The sequence below is a fragment of the Chiloscyllium plagiosum genome, unplaced genomic scaffold, assembly GCF_037043375.1.
Source record: "Chiloscyllium plagiosum isolate Xiang-an unplaced genomic scaffold, Cpla_swu_hap1 HiC_scaffold_4, whole genome shotgun sequence".
In the NCBI taxonomy this organism is placed as follows: domain Eukaryota; kingdom Metazoa; phylum Chordata; class Chondrichthyes; order Orectolobiformes; family Hemiscylliidae; genus Chiloscyllium; species Chiloscyllium plagiosum.
Window position 1 is genome coordinate 12,875,160 of NW_028270142.1, and position 17,417 is coordinate 12,892,576.

The following is a 17,417-nucleotide window of genomic DNA, read 5'->3' on the forward strand; positions in this document are numbered from 1 at the left end:
CACCGCAAATTTAATTATATGACAAAATTTTGCTGGTATCTTAAGAATCACCAACCAATTTTGGCAAGGGGTTTAACATAGGGTGATGACCTATTGTGTGTTGGGCCTAATGCGTTTGCATTGTAACAAGCATCACTTTTGGGTGTGAATATATGGCAGCTCAGAACTGATGGGGTCAGTAGGATTTGCATGGAGGAAAGGCATTTAAAAGTTTGGGGTGTTACCCAGATTAACAGGTTAAGCCTGCAACTCCCTCTGTGAAGTGCAACCTGTTTGCCTTCCAGCCTCATCTGAATTACGAACATGCAAAGGAGATGAAAAATGGCTGCCACCACACTGAGTAAATGAAGTAGGTCATTTCAGCTTTTAAGGACTGCTGGCTGAAATGCATGGAAATTGCTGCTTTTTTTCAGAGAAATGTATTGTGTCAACCAATTCACAAGCCTCTTGTTCATGTTCATGACATTGGATCCTTTTAATTGCCATGCATGCATTATTAAGCAAAAAAACGTTTAAAGGGACCATGCATTTAAATTGTCTGCACAATTCAAGAGTCCAAGTGACATACATTATCAGACATGATGCCTCTGACTATTTATGCAATGTGGATCTTTTATTTACCGAATAACTTTGCAATAAAAGTGTGCAATATCTGTTTTTTCATTATTTGTGTGACCAGTGGATGTTGAATGCTACTTGCTCATTTAATTGCACCTGATTTAAACATATAACCCTGTTTTTTTTTTGATATTGTTTGTGCCCCAAAATAATTGTAAATGAACCTTATCATGGGAGTCATTGTGATGTTCTTTGATCAACACAGGAACATAAGGATTAGGAGTGGGAGTAGGCAATTCAGCTCTGTGAGTGCACTCTGCCATTTAACATGACCATGGCTGATCTTATCCTAGTCTTGGCTTCAATTTCCTACCTGCTCCGCATAGCATGTTTCAACAGAAACATATTTATTTCTGTCTTGAATTTGTTGGTTGATCCCACTGCTCTCTGGAGTAGTAAGATCCATAGATTTACAACCCTCTGAGTGAAGCAGTTTCTCCTCATTTCCAGATTTAAAACTACCTCCTCTCCCTCTATATCTATGACCTCTTGTTTGAGGCCGTCCCATCTGATCAGTGCCTACCTTATCAATCCTCTTGAACATTTTATATATCTCAATCAGATTCCCTTTTTTTAATTCCAGAGAGTATGAGCCAAAACTATTCAACTACCCTTTCATCCCTGGAATCAACCTGGTGAACCTGCTCTGAACTGCTTCCAGAGCCATCCACATCCTTCCTCAAATAAGACCAAAACTGGCCACAATATTCCAGTTGTGGTTTCAGCAGCACCTTAAATAATTATAACAACATTTCTTTACCTTTATAACCCAGACATTTTGCAATAAATGCCAGGATTCCATTACCTTTTCTTATTACAAGTTACACCTGCATACCGACTTTGTGATTTGTGCACAAAGATGCCCAGATCCTTCTGCAGTGATGCACTTTGAACCTGCTTCCTAGTTAAATAATCATTTGCCTTTTTATTTTTCTAGCCAAAATGGACAACCTAGCACTTATCCACATATCAAATTCTGGCCCATTCACCTAGCCTATCAATAGCCATCTGTAAATGCTCTTCACATAATTGCTTGCTTTCTCTGTGCCCCTGCTTGCAGTTCATTTAAATAGATTGTAAATAGTCGAAATCTGAGAACTGAACTCTGTAGCACCCACAGTTCGCCATCCAGAGAAGGATCCATTTAACCCGATCCTCTTTTTTTTTTGTCAGTCAGCTAATCCCCTGTACAAATCAGTACTCTATCCTTAAGCCCCTGGGATCTAATATTCTGGATCAGTCTTTGATGCAGCATCTTGTCAAATGCCTTCAGGAAGTCTAGATATACCACATCCACCAGATCCTTATTATCCACATTACTGGTTACATCCTCAAAGAACTCCAAGTTTGTCAAGCACAACTTGTCCTTCATGAAACAATGCTTACACTAATGAATTGATCTTTGTTGTTCCAAGTATTCAGTTATTTCCTCCTCCATAGTTGACTCAAACTTTCCCAAGACAGAGGCCAAACTAACTGGTCTATAGTTTCCCACTTCTTGCCTGCCTCCTTTTCTTTTGAATAAGGATGTCACAGTAACATGTTTCCAATCCATTGATGCCTTTCCAGAATCCATTTTTGGAATTTTGGAAAATCATAACCAGTGCTTCCACTATCTCTGGTGACACCACCTTTAACACCGTAGGGTGCTGCCCATCCAGCCCCAGGGACTCATTTACTTTTAATCCCATCTGTTTACTTATTACCTTCTCCCTCGTTTCAGTAATTTCACCAAGTTCCTCTATACTAACTGCAGTTTTAGGGAAGAAATTATTGTCTTCCACTGTGAAAACAGATGAATTATTGATTTAGTTCCATCTGCCATTTGAGTTTGCCATTATTACCTTGCCATTTTTGATTTACGAATGGCCAACATTTACTTTCACTGTTCTCTTCCTTTTTATTTACTTATAGAAGCTTTTGGTATCAGGGCTTATATTTCTGCCAGTTTCCTTTCATAGTTCATATCAGCTTTTCTGGTTTTGTTTTTAGTAACCCTTTGCTGATGTTTAAAGTTCTACTAACGTTTGCAGTATGATATGCCCTAGCTTTTGCCTTTGTTATCCTTGATTTCCTTGTTAAGCCATGGTTGATTTTTCACCTTTTTACAATTTCTCTTCATCTCAAGGATATACTTTAATTGACAGTAGTATCTCCCTAAGCATTTGCTACTGTTCTTCAATTGTCCTGCCCTTTAATATTTTTGCCCAATCCACTAGGGCCAACTCCTTCCTCAGGCCTGTACAATTACCTTTGCCCACTGTTAAAACTCTCATATGCAACTCAGTCTTCATCTTTGAATCTGAATTTGAAGCTCTAGCAAGTTGTGGTCACTCCTTCCAAGAGGATCATTAACTGTGCGACCACTTAACAATCTTTCCGTGTTACATAATATACCTAAGTTCAGGGGACTTAATGTCACTATTTACAAACCATATCCCTTGTATATAATACTCATGGATAAGTTCAAAGATAATTAAAAATAAAATTTATGAAAGATATTGAAACAGTAAAATTAAATTTCAGTGTGCAAATAACTAAAAGTTAATTAACAGAATATCTTTAATTAGCTAATTCTTGTTGTATTTGTTGTATACATTCCATTTACAAAAACATGTTCCTTTGATTGGACAGCAACCCCAGTATGGTGAAGTGCGTCCTCCAAACTAATGACTGATTTTCTTCGTTCTTAATGCTGTCAATTGCAAGATTTATCTTTTCTCTTTTTATATTGCAGGCCTTCTTGCCTGCCCTAAAACCATCCAGTTTGGCTGTCTGGTCTGGACAGGCTACTGGGCCATGTCTGCCTCTGCCCTAACACTGTCAAGTGTGTAACTAGATGGTGCAGACTGCCAATGACTGAGAGTTCTCATGTGTTGGTCGAAAAGGATAACCTTTTAGCCCTAACTCGATAAACATTTGCACAAAGGAATGACTTGTTTACAAATAAACTAGTAACCGATGATGTTTGTACTCACTGGAGTTTCGATGAAGCAATCTACTCTGCTAAACATATGTCTTGTGTACATATAGTTTGATTTGTGAACACATGAATTTCCCATTTTTGGCTAGCAAAATTACACCTGCAAACTAATTCCTTTGGGCTGGGGTATTAATGAGTGCAAAATGATTAGGACAGTTGACCTGCCTGAAAGATTCAGAGAGCTTAATTACAAGACTTTAACCTGCAGTCAGGGATTGGAATATTTGCTCCCTGTCCACCTTTCTAAAAACTCCAGATCTTACAGAAAATTCCACCGTTTGAGACACTTATGGACCTTCGTCCCATGGGAAAATCTAGGGAATTAGATCTTTTTATTCCTTATTTTGGTTTGTATTCTTATGCCTTCTCCTTTTTAAAGAATTTGCATTTATACAGCACGTTTCATGACCTTGGGAGATCCAAATGCTCTTTATAGCCATCAAAGCACGTTAAGACGTGTAGTGAATATCGCAGCATCTGAAAATGAGGCAGTCCCACTTCTGACATTGTGAAGAAAGGTCATTTGAAGAAAGAGCTGAATGTGGTTGGGCTGAAGATGGTGACCAAGACTTCTGCAGGAATGTACAATGGCAAAGATGATAGACCTCTGTTGCAATCGACATCTTCCTTGCCAAAAAATGAAGTTAGTCCTTGACAGCTTTCATCCAGACCCCGTTGATTTCAATTTTACTAGAAATATTTCATCCTTTGATTGGTTAATGCTGCCTTGACTGTTCCTGTCACTTCACCTCTGGAATTAAGCTTACTTTTCATAAAAAGATCAAAACTGTATTGAGATCTGTAGCCACGTGATCCAGGCAGAATTCAAACTGAACAAGTTATTTTTTAATTTATTCATGAAGTAAAAGCATTGCTGACTAAGTCAATTGTATTATATTGCCAATCCTGAAGCATCCTTTCGAAGATGATGATGAGCTAACTTCTTGAATGGTTGTAAATCTTGGTGTGTAGTCCACCTCTTTTGCTGTGAAGAAGGAACTTCCTGGATTTTGGGCCAGTGACAGTGAAGAAATGACAATACACTTGCAAGTCAAGATGATGAGTGACTTGAAAGGGAACACACAGGTGATGGTGTTCCCATGCATTTGTTGCCCTTTACCTCTGAGGAGGCAGAGGTTGTGGTCTTAGAAAATGCTGTTAGTGAAGTATTTTTAGTGAGGTACTATATTAGGCATTAGAAGGTGCACCCAGCACCACTGTGTGTCAGCAATGACGAAAGTGATTGTGGAAAGTGGTGGGTAGGCATCAATCAAGTAGGCTGGATTGAGCTGCTTGAGTAATGTTGGACCTACGCTCATCCAAGCTAGTGAAGAGAATTCTTACCCATTTCTAAGACCATAAGACATAGGAGTGGAAGTAAGGCCAATCGGTCCATCGAATCCACTCCGCCATTCAATCATGGCTGATGGGCATTTCAACGCCACTTACCAGGATTCTCCCTGTATCCCTTAATTCCTTGCAAGATTAAGAATTTATCAATCTCTGCCTTGAAGACATTTAACGTCCCGGCCTCCACTGCACTCCGTGGCAATTAATTCCACAAGCCCATCACTCTCTGACTGAAGAAGTTAGGAAAATGGGAGATGAGTTACTCACAACAGAATTACTAACACTAGATGTATACTTGTAGCTACAGTATTTATATGGTTGGTTCAGTTAAAGTTCTGGTAACCCACAGGATGTTGATGGTGGGATATTCAGCTATAGTAATGCCATTGAACATCTGTTTGAGATGGTCATTGTTTAGCACTTGTATGATATGAATATTACTTGCTATTCATTTGTCCAGGTCCTGATGCATGTGAACAAAAGCTGTTTCAATGTCTGAGGAGTTGTGAATAGTGCTGAACATTGTGCAACCTTCAGTGATAGTTGGACAAAGGATACTCCAAGATGAACTATTGGAGTGATGTCCTGTAACAATCACAGCCATCTTCTGTTGTGCTTGGAATGGTCCCAACGAATGGATTCACACTGATTCCAGTTTTGCTCGGGCACCATGATGTCATACTCTGTCAAATAATTATTGATAAGCTTAGTTTTTATTGTCCCAGTATATAGGATAATGACAAAATCCCTTCCTGTTCACACCACATTGAATTGCACTTAGTGAGGTACAAGGGAATAGAAAGGTACCAAATAAATCCAAAGGCTACATACTGACAAAGTTGTACACCTTAGAATTTTCATAATCACTGCAGGTACATTCATGATTACTGAGTGTAAGAATTGCATCTTTCTGTAATTATAGAATTATATTCTAAAAGTGAAAGACTTATAGCTCTTCAAATATTCTATAAAGTGGAGACTGAAACACTTGGTGTGTACATATTGGTATTTTTAATAAATGATATTGTCTCGCTGTGAAGTTATTGAGAAGGAAGTTTTGATCTTTGTGACATAAGAGTTCACTGTTAATAGTTCCTTTTGAAAATATGCTGCACAGTGGTTAACTGACCTTTGAGAGCATTAATTTAAATTGTTCAGAAGTGGATTTGTTCACTGTGTGTTCTAATATAAAAGAATAACTTGTTTCTTGGAATAGGGTTACCTAGGTTCCTGAATCTTTTATGCCACGTTTGGGGAAACTTATTTTGCCTTTGAAGACCCATGCTGGTGCTGCCCTCTCCTACAGCTTATTGTAATTCAAACTTGTCAGGAATCACTCAAGCTGGAAGTTGGCGGGGGGGGGGAATCTCATCAAATAATTGCTGGTTTGACAGCTAACTGTTTTGGCCCTTTTGTCCTATACTAAAAAAATTACTCTGAAGTAATTTCCAGTCTTATCTTGTACCATTCACAGTTGGATACTTCTATCTGATCATATTTTGGATTCCTCTCTGAGGAAAATGTCCAATTTTGTCCATTCTTTCCTTGTATCATGTGTCTCATTTCAAACCCTAATGTCTTCCCTGTAAACTCCCTTAGTTGTGTGAATGCCACCTTGTGAATTACTGAACAGGTGTAAGCATTATATACTTGGTGAGGTCTACTGAAAGCACTATACAATACACCTTAGACTTATGTTCTATTGCTCTGGTTATTTTGATCAGAATTATATTAAGTATATGTTTTGTTTACCTCATGTTGATGTATTGAGTGTTGAAGTTACTCCTTGGTCTTTTACTTCAGCCTTAGCTGTTTAAGAATTATTGATATGATGCCTAATTTCCTTCATGGATGTATCACTTTGGGCAAATCTGTATTTACTAGGCTTTCAGTTGTCTGCTCTGATTCTATTCTGCTGCTTGTTTGTTATTATCTGTAAATTTGACAAATCTGTGCAGTATATATTCAATCCAAGTGATCTAAGTTTGACAACCACAATCTTAACACTAATCCCTGGACATTTTACAAGCTAATTATCTCATGCACACCATGGTGTAACTGATCTTATAAACACAGCAGTCATTTTTCAACTTCAGATTTATGGAGTTAAAGTTAGAGTAATACAGCATAGAAACAGACCTTTCGGTTCAACTTATCCATACCAACCATGTTTCTCAAACTAAACTAGTCATATCCCTCTAAACCTTTCCCATTCATGTACCTGTCAAAATGTATTTTAAATGTTATGACTGTACCTGCATCTACCACTTCCTCTGGAAAAAGGTGTCTGGATGTGTACATGAATAGGAAGGTTTTAGAGGGATATGAACAAAATGCTGGCAAATGGGACTAATTTAGGATCTCTGACCGGCATGGACGAGTTGGACTGAAGAGTCTATTTCCATGTTGTACAACTCTGTTACCCTAAGAAGGGATCTTCAATTACCCGTGATATTTTTTGTTGCTCATATTTGAATATGGTTAACATACTAAAGTTTTTTCTGCAGTTACTTCTCATAACAGTTCTGTGCTTCACCTTTTTTAGTTTGTTTTAGTATGCTGAGATAAATATCATCCATCCATTTCCAGTATCTTTGAAGTTTTTTTAAAAAATTTAAATTATGTCTCATTCATAGTTTAAGTCTGAAATTTACTTGGTTTACCCCTCTTGGGTAGTGTCTTCTCTTTGGAACATGTTAAAGAACGTTATCATTCAGATTTTAATGATCTTGTACTGGTACTTGATTTCAAAGGTATATGAATCTGTATTAGAATTGTAGAATAATAAAGCAAAGAAGACCATTTAACCTCTCCTTCTCTTGACAGCTCTTAGCTGGAACTATCAAATTAATCTGACTGCATTGTTTTTTCACCAGACCCATAAATACATTTTCCTTTTTAGTATTTATGCCATTTAAGCCGTGCTTATATGTGCATGTGTAGCAGTCATGAAATCTCTAGAGTAATTTGAAATAGAGTGATCAAAATCTAACAAACCATTAATATGTGAAAAGAAAGGATATTACTAAAGAGAAAACAACTGTTGAAGTAGAATCTTTTGATAATTTTTCAAAATCAGCTTTAAATTGTGTTTGCATATATCCACGTGAAGAGTCAGAGCTGGACATGCACAGTCAGAACTTGCAATTGGACGGTTGTTGTCAGAAGGCTCTCTCATTTGTTTAATTCTGTTTTGAATGTTAATACTGAATCAACCACCTTGCATCTGGAAAAATATGTTATGAGGCTTGACTGAGAGCCCAAACATCTATTAGAAGATTGAAACAGCAGAATTCCAGGGAGAATGTTGCTGGATTGACAGCTTTGGCTTTGATCTGTTCTATCAATTCAACAATTCTTGTTTACAGAAGATAAAAATGTTTCAAGTTTTGTGCTTTCAGCTATTAATATTTTAAATGGCTTGGTTGATTGACACTTTGGTGAGTGAGACTTTTTCAGCAAGGGAAGGGTTATGGATAACTCATTTTCTTTAAAAATTTCTTTGACATACTTGGTCATTTTGGCTTCATTGGTTCTATGCATTGGGAATTGGCATGGAAATGCCATAACTTGTTATAGAAAGTATGGAGAGCTGTGGTGGAGGGATTTGAGGTAGCATGGATGGGGCGTGTTAGTTTGTGGTAGGGTGAGGGCTAGAGGAACTTATTGTTTTTATTGTAATTGGGACAAGGTTGTACAGCACTGGAGTCGGCCTTTTGAGCAACCTGTTTAAACACCAGCTAACTGCTCTGGCTATCTCCAAACTCTTTCCAGAGTCACTTGGCTTGACTGTAAACTGCACCCACCTCCCTACCATGAACTTGTACCTGTGGAGACTCTTTTGCTGGGAAATGTGGAATCTGCAATTGTCCTAACTTCTACTACCCATCTTGAAGGAGAAAGTGGAGACTGCAGATGCTGGAGATCAGAGCTGAAAATGTGTTGCTGGAAAAGCGCAGCAGGTCAGGCAGCATCCAAGGAGCAGGAGAATCGACGTTTCGGGCATGAGCCCTTCTTCAGGAAGGGCTGAAGACGGGCTCATGCCCGAAACGTCGATTCTCCTGCTCCTTGGATGCTGCCTGACCTGCTGCACTTTTCCAGCAACACATTTTCAGCTACCCATCCTGAAGACAAAGATTCATCTATTGTCCCCCATAGCAACTAACCAGTTTTATTATCAAAGTCAGTATGCTTATGTCAAATTTATTGAGAGTGACATTTTACTCTAGTTCGTTCTTCATTTCTGATTGTTTAAAATATTGAAATAATTCCTTATTAGCTAACTTTTCGGTTTGCAATTTTCTTTCAATTTGGAATGCCACCATGGATGTATTTTTTTTTGTTACAGCGCAATTTAAATTGACTTGTGATACTATTGTTTAGAACTTTAAAGAAAGGTAGTGGTAAATTTGGGGGTGAACCTACCTTTTGCTTGGGTGCATTGCCCCAGAGTGAATTAACAGTTGTCTGGGCATTAATTGGCACAAGGCAAGACTTGACTGAATTTTACACAATGCATACAAGATTTGGAAGAGCATTATTTCCTCTGACATGTCATTTACTGCAATGTTCTTTAATTTGCATTTCAACTTCACCTCTTCAGAAGTCTTTAAGTGCTTCACAACAAATTAATTTTTATCAAAGTATTATTTTACAAGGAGTCTGTCAACTAGTTTATCCCAATTATACTTGTGGAACCTTGCAGTGAATAATTTTTCAATTAATCTATTTTGATGCTGGTGTTTTAAGAATACATGTTGACTCAGGCATTAGAAAAAAAACTCTGCTTTGAAGAGTACCAAAGGAGAAAGAGCTTAATCAACGAAGAAAAGTCCACATTTAAACAAATACTACAATAAGGGTGTGCTACACTGATACTTGACTATCCTCTTTTCCATGAACTGTGGAAAAAATGTAACACCTGCATGGCGATTGCAAGTTTGTTATCAGTTTTGTTCATTCATAGTTGGCTAGCTATTCAAATATTGAATCTATATTCAAGAAGCTCAATACCATTCAGGATTGATTAGGCAGTTCTTAGGCATCTTTTTTAGATTAGATTAGATTCTCTACAGTGTGGAAATGGGTCCTTCGGCCCAACAAGTCCACACCATCTTACTAAACACCCTCAACATTTATTCCCTTAAATACCAATGCACAGTGTATACTATCTACAAAGTACAAAACAGCAACTTGCTTAGCTCATTTTACAGCACCTTCAAAAGCTGCAACCTCTGCGACACTGAAGGACTAGACCTATAGATGCCTGGGAGTACCATCATGCAAATTTCCGTCCAAGCCATGTACCACTCTGGCTTAGACCTATATCATTATTCTTCACATCTAACCTCACTGTGTACGTCCCTGCACCCAGAAGACTACAGCAGTTTAAGAAGGCAGCTCACCACCACCTTCTCGAGGTCCTTTAAGGATTGGTGATAAATGCTGGCCTAGCAGTGATGCCCACATCCCATGAACAAATATTTTATGAATGCATAAGACTACAAGGAAAAGGGAGGACTTAACAAATTTTTTTTTGTTCGTGTGACTAACCTTAACTGATGTTGAATTAATTTATATAAAGTCATTAAAAATACGTCATGCTTATTTAATGACAGCTGTACACAGTTTTATTGCACCATACCTCCTACACAGTACATCAATAGTGTTGTCATGGTTATGCCAATATAGAGTGAACAATTTTTTTGAGTATCATGATGATTAATGACAATCTCCAAGTTTGTCAAGTTAAGGAATTAGGGTGCTGCTAAATCATTTTATGAAGGGTCCCCTTGTCTTTTGTGAGTCTGTCTGGAAAGTAGTTTCTAGTTGACATATTTTTCTGGCTTTATTGGCCTGCTTATCTTTGTTTTTGACATTGTTGCAACTTGGATTCTGTTGAGAAATATAATCAAGATGAAAGCCAAACATAATATCGATGTAGAAGGATGCAGAGAGCTAACTATGGAGCTATGAGAAAAGTTTGAAGATTAAGTGGGAAATTGAACTAAAAATACAAAATATTTTAAGACTACTTTGAAGGATATGGGAATTAAGTATATTCCCATGAGAAAAGTAAAACAAAAAACAAGGTTGGCACTATAGTGGCTGAGTAAGGAGGTTCAAAATAGCTACAGTATAAATAATTTTATTTCTTGAATCGGCAAGGAACCAAAAAAAGTAAGAGGATTTTACTATTTTACTACTATATTTTATTATTGTGGGGCATGATTAAGTGGTTAGCACTGCTGCCTCATAGTATCAGGGTTTGATTCCAGCTTCAGGCAACTGTCGTGTGGTATTTGAACATTCTCCCTGTGTCTGTGTGGATTTCTGTTGGGTGCTCTTGTTTCCTCCCACAGTCCAAAGACGTTGCAGGTTAGGCAGATTGGCCATGGTAAATTGTCTGTCATGTAAAGGGATTGCAGGCTGGGTGAACTAGCTATGTTAAATGCGGGACAGGGTTGGCGCTGTGTGGGATACTCTTTGGAGGGTTGGTGCAGACTTGATAGGCCAAATGGCCTCTTTCTGCACTGCAGGAATCCTATGATTTTATTTTATGATTTGAAGTTGTCCAAAATTACTTCAGTACAGCATTGAAAAGGTATAGCACATACACTATTGAAAGATAATTACCTTTTGGATTTTACTGTTTAGGCCTGAACAGAATTTTCTTAATTTTAAAGGATTTGGATTTCATTGTTGCCTAATTTCTAATGTGAAATGAGTGATGCAGTCGTAATGGACCGTTAAATCAGGACACTAGAGGCCAGCCCTAAATTGGGTCTTTGGCCTTTTCTAAATATTCTGAAGTTACTTCATGAAGAATAGTTCCAAACCATCTTCAGCCCTTTCATTTATGTACATTAGAAGTCTACTCCTTGCTTTCTCTCCTTCCTTCCTTTGTTTGCAGTACGTTCCAGACATGTTTATCTTTGCTAATACTCAACCTATTATGATGAAGTTTTCTATACAAGCAGGAAAATTCAGAGAGAAAGTGATCTCTTTAAGATGAAACGATAATTTTCAACTTGGGTGATACAATAGACAATTAGAATCATCATAATACTATATTGTTTATATCAATTATCTTTTCTCATCATTGTATCTCCTATATAATAGGTCTTGTGCCTGTAGCTAACTTTTTAAATTAATTTCAAAATTCCACATCAAATAGTCGGCCAGACCTTGTGAAGAGAGCTGGAAGAACTTGTGTATTGTCTCCATTATTTTTTCTTTTGGGATACCCAACTGGTCATTATTTTGTGACAAGCCTCAATAGTGATAGTTGGCAGGATATTCTACTATTGGGGCAATAGTGATTTGTCCTGTCTTTGTGACATTCATGAGCATATATTCTAAGTGTTGTTTCAGGATGATGAACAGAAGTGTGAAACTGAGTCATTTACCTATTGCCACCCCGACAATGACACGATTGCATAATTCCCTACCTTTCCTCTAGGTCAGTCATTCTTCACCTTTCCTTTTAATCTGTGTTGGTGTTTTCTCCCTCCTCATTGCAGATCAGATAACATGCCATTCTCACCTCCGTAACTCATCCCAACACTCCGTTTTTCCCTCATAGAGCATGGAAACAGACTCTTTGGTCCAACCAGTCCATACCGACCATAATCCCAAGCTAAACTAGTCCCCCCCCCCCGTCTGCTCCTGGCTCATATCCATCCAAATGTTTCCTATTCACATACTTATCCAAATGTGTTTTAAATGCTGTAATTGTACCCACATCCGCCCCTCCCTCAGGAAGTTCATTCTGTACGTGAAGTATATATAAAACAAAATTTGCTTGTCATGGTGGCTCAGTGGTTAACACTGCTGCCTGACACTTGCCAGGGACCCAGTTCGATTCCAGCATGAGGCGACTGTCTGTGTGGAGTTTGCACATTCTCCCCGTGTCTGCGTTGCCTCCAGATGCCCTGGTTTCCTCCCACAATCCAAAGGAAAAATGTGCAGGTGAGGTGAATTGGCCTTGCTAAATTGCCCATAATGTTGGGAGCATTAGTCAGAGGGAAATGGGTCTGGGTACACTGTAGTGGATCTAATCTAATCCAACCTAATGTCTTTTTTTTTAATCTTTCTGCTCTCACCTTAAAAATGTGCCCCCCCCCCCCCCCCCCCAGTATTGAAAGCCCCCATCCAAGAGGAAAAGATAGCTACTATTAACTCTATATATAGCCCTCATTATCTTATAGATTTTTATAAGGATGCTTTTCAACTTCCTCTGCGTCAGTGACAAAAGTCCCAGCCTCATTTTAACACTTCTCTCCCCATTCTTTCCGTAGGTGCTACCTACATAAAAATAAAAGTTTGATTTGTTTACTGAATATTTAGTTTGGAGCGAATCCATTTTTATGTACATTAAGCAGTACTTTCAAGAGAAAGATTTTTGATTTGTTTTAAGAGTAACATTTCTGATATGATTGTGCATGTAAACTTTAATTTGTTTTCTCTTCCACATTTTTCTTTATGCCAACATTTGAAAATTATTTTTAAACAATATTAAACATTAATGAAATGAAAAAATTGAGGGAAATTTCAGACTTTTCAATAATCCATTAGCTTTGTGTCTCTCACAAAGATCTATGTTTAAGAAAATGTTTTTGAAAAGATGAATGTAATATATTATTTCTCTTCTAGTAATGGCAATGTGCTGGAAATTCACAATGGCTGTTTTACTTGGGACAGAAATTCTGACAAATTTGTACTTCAGGATATCTCCATGAAAATTTCCAGAAGCAAAGTTACTGTTATAATTGGCAAGGTAAGATTTATATCGATAAATATTTTAATAGATCAACAACCATATTATTTCCATTTTTGTGATGTTGGTCATAGAAATATCACATTAGACTGATTTGCAAGTAGAAGCTGACACCAGCAGGAATATAACCAAAGTTTGGTGGGGGTGAAGAAGTTATTGTTGACAATTTCATTTGTTCAATATGTAGGATTTTATTGGATAGGTTTAGCAAGCTATCCTTTCTTGAGGGGATCCAGAACACAAGGGCACCATTTCATTAGAGGCCATTCAGGAATACTTTTTCATTCAAAGCATTGTAAAAATGTATAATTCCTCCCCATTACGCCCAGAAAATTATGGATACCTGATCAAATTGAATATTTAAGACTTGAATTTAATAGAGTTTTCTTAGATAAGGGATGTGGGTCAAAAACAGACAGAAGAAGTCAGTGTGCAGATCAGCGGTAACCTAGTTTGGTGACACATAGCTTCTCCTTCTGTCTCAACCCCCCTTCAACCCTCACCCAAAGCCAACAGTCCCCATGATTCCATGCTCTGGACACAATCTTGGGAGCTAACTGTCTCTTTCCTTGCTTCACTTTCCTCTCCCACTCTAAGTTGGCCATAGAGCATGGAAGTAATCTCTCGCTGACTCCACTGTCTTTCCACACTTCTGGACCAGCACTCCTTTCCCTGCTCTAGATCCAATCTGCCTACAGGCACCCATACCATTTCCCAGCACTTGCCTTCTATGCCTTGGCATCACAAGTGCGCATCTAAATACTACTAAAATCTTATGAAGGTTTCTGCCTCTCCTACCCTTAGAGAGTTCCAGAATCCCCCGAGCCTTAGTGAAAAAGATTTTCTTCACATCTCTTCTAAACCTTCTTACCTTAAATCTAAGCCCCTGGTCATTAATCTCTCCACCATTCAATAAGGACCATTCAATAAGTGGTCCTGAAAGGCTGTTGCCTGAATTGGGTCTACAATTTTAACAACATTCATTACATGAGAAAAATCCATAACTTTACTGGCTAAGGCTTTCGGGTGGATTATACAGTGGTAATTTACAAATGAAGTGAAATCAGGATTATTTCTGCAAAATAGAACAACATCTGAATTTGCATCAGGGATGGCTGTTGCACCACCAGCTGTGATGGAAGCCAGTTCCATTGTTTGCTCAAGCACTTCACTTTTGAATTTATTGTTCTGTCTTTAAGGGGCAAAAAGGTGATAAGATCTTCTTTAGTTAAGTCCTTAAATAAAACATGTACGTAAAAACAGTCCATTGAACTGGTGTCATTCATGTCGCAGATTCATCGAACTGCAGTGAGAAGTATTCGCAGTCCTTCAGGTCCTGCTGCAGTTGCTGAAAGATGTCTTAATGCAAAGATTTCACTTGTCTACTGACAGTGGAAGTACCAATTGATGTACTCTGGATTGGTCTTGTTCTTCTTTGTTATTAAGTTCCTTGAATAAAGAGTCAACGGCTACAGTCATTGTTTCTTTAATTACTTCACCATCTGGGAATGATTTTTTTCTTTTGGTTTTAACAGAAGATGACCAATGTGAAATGCTGCTTCACCACAGGCCTTATCTTTTCATGCTGGTTGAGAAGAAAATGACTGTGGAGCCTACAAACTGCATTATCTCATCATTTGTCTTTGTCTGAAAAGTGTGGTTTAAGTGAAAGCTATTGTTGAATTTACTGTCCATTGTGGTGTCATTCCAAATTCCCCTTTTTACTTATCAAAGCACTTGGATTTCATATCAGTCAAGCACCTGTCTTTAACAATTGTGAATAGAAATTCATTTTTCATTCTGTGGAAGCTGTACAGTTTTGCTTTCTCTTAGATGGTCCAGATTGAATTGGATTGAATGTATTGTCACTTGTACCGAGGCACAGTGAAAAGCTTTGTCTTGCTAGCAATACAGGCAGATCACATAGTTGAGTAGCATAGATAAGTAAATAATAGGTACACAGTGGCAAAAGCAAAAACATAGGTACAGGCGAATGTTAATAAGAGTTTGTGAGCCCATTCAGTATTCTAACAACAGTAGGGTAGAAACTATTCTGAAACTGGCTGGTGCATTTTCAGCTTCTGTACCTTCTCCCCGATGGTCATTGCCAGAGTGGGATGGATCTTTGAGAATGCTGGCAGCCTTTCCTTGACAGCGGGCCTGGTAGATGGATTCTATAGATGGGAGGTTGGCCTTTGTGATTGTCTGGGCCGAGTTCGCCACTCTCTGTAACCGTCTCTGATCTTGAATGGTATGGTTGCCATACAGGTAGTGAAGCATCCAGACAGAATTCTCTCGATGGCGCACAAATAAAGATTGGCAAGGGTATTCGCTGTAAGGCCAAATTTCCTCAGCTGCCTGAGGAAGAAGAGACATTGTTGGGCCTTTGTAACTAGGGCATCCACATGAAGAGTCCAAGAAAGCTTGTTGTGGATGACTACTCCCAGGAGCTTGACACTCCCCACTTGTTCCACCTCTGTGCTGTAAATGTAAGTAACATCCTGCTGAAGATCAATAATGAGTTCCTTGGTTTTGCCAGCATTGAGAGCTCGGTTGTTCTCAGCGCACCATTTTTCCGGGTTTTCGACCTCCCATTTGTAGTCTGTTTCGTCGCCATCTGAGATTCAACTGACTATGGTGGTATCATCAGCGAACTTGTAAATGGCATTTGTCTGGTATTTGGCAACGCAATCATGGATATACAGTGAGTACAGTAGGGGGCTGAGTACGCACCCCTGGGGGGCTGCAGTATTGAGTGTTAGTGAGGATGAAATATTGTCCTCAATCTTCACTGATTGTGGCCTGTGGGTCAGGAAACTGAGGATCCAGTTGCAGAGTGTGGAGCTTAGTCTGAGATCACTAAGTTTAGTAATCAGTCTCGAGGGGATAATAGTGTTGAAAACTGAACTGTACTTGATGAGTAGGAGTCTTAAGTAGCTTTTCTAGGTGTCAAGATGCTCCAGGGAGGAGTGAAGGGCAAGTGATATGGCATCTGATGTAGATCTGTTGGTCCGATAGGTAAATTGGAATGGGTCAAAAGTAGTGGGAAGGCTGGAGTTGATTATCGCCATGACCAGCCTTTCCAAGCACTTCATGACCATCAAAGTTAGGGCCACTGGGCAATAGTCATTGAGACATGCTGCATGAGCCTTCTTAGGCACAGGGATGATGTTGGCCCTCTTGAAACAGGCAGGGACAGTGGCGTGCTGCAGGGAGAGGTTGAAGATGTCAGAGAAGACCTCTGCCAGTTGATCTATGCATGCTCTGAGTGCACAGCCTAGTATTCCATCCGGTCCCATTGCTTTCCTTGGATTCACACGAAGGAAAACTGATCTAACCTCTGATACAGTGACTGTTGGGATAGGTTTGTCAGGACTTGTCAGAATAGGTGTAACTTCTCTGTCGAAATTCTGCTCAAAGTGAGGCTCGAAGGCGTTGAGACAACCTGGGAAAGATATGTCATCATCTGCTATCTTGCAGTGTCTCTTTTTGGAACCTATGTCATTCGGTCCTTGGCATAGTCGCCAGGTGTCTGTCTGGGTCTCTAGTTTGGATCGGTATTGGTCCTTAGCTGTCTTAATGGCTCTGTGAAGGTCATACTTGGATTCCTTATATTTGAGTGGCTCTCCTGATTTGAAGGCCTCGCGCTTGGTTTTTAGCAGGTTCTGTATGTCCTGATTCCTCCAG

At 38.8% G+C, this 17,417-nt stretch overlaps 1 protein-coding gene across 4 annotated transcripts in view; it reads left to right on the plus strand.

Moving 5' to 3' along the window:
* Nucleotides 1-17,417, plus strand: part of LOC122549405 (ATP-binding cassette sub-family C member 9-like) — a 142,644-nt gene that overhangs the window by 78,281 nt on the left and 46,946 nt on the right. For all 4 annotated transcript variants that reach the window (XR_006311522.2, XM_043689172.2, XM_043689176.2 and 1 more), the window contains one exon: nucleotides 13,607-13,730. Coding sequence is in view for 3 of the 4 variants with exons in the window: in XM_043689172.2 (XP_043545107.2) it covers nucleotides 13,607-13,730 (124 nt within the window). In the remaining variant the exon portion in view is untranslated. The remainder of the gene's footprint in view (nucleotides 1-13,606; nucleotides 13,731-17,417) is intronic.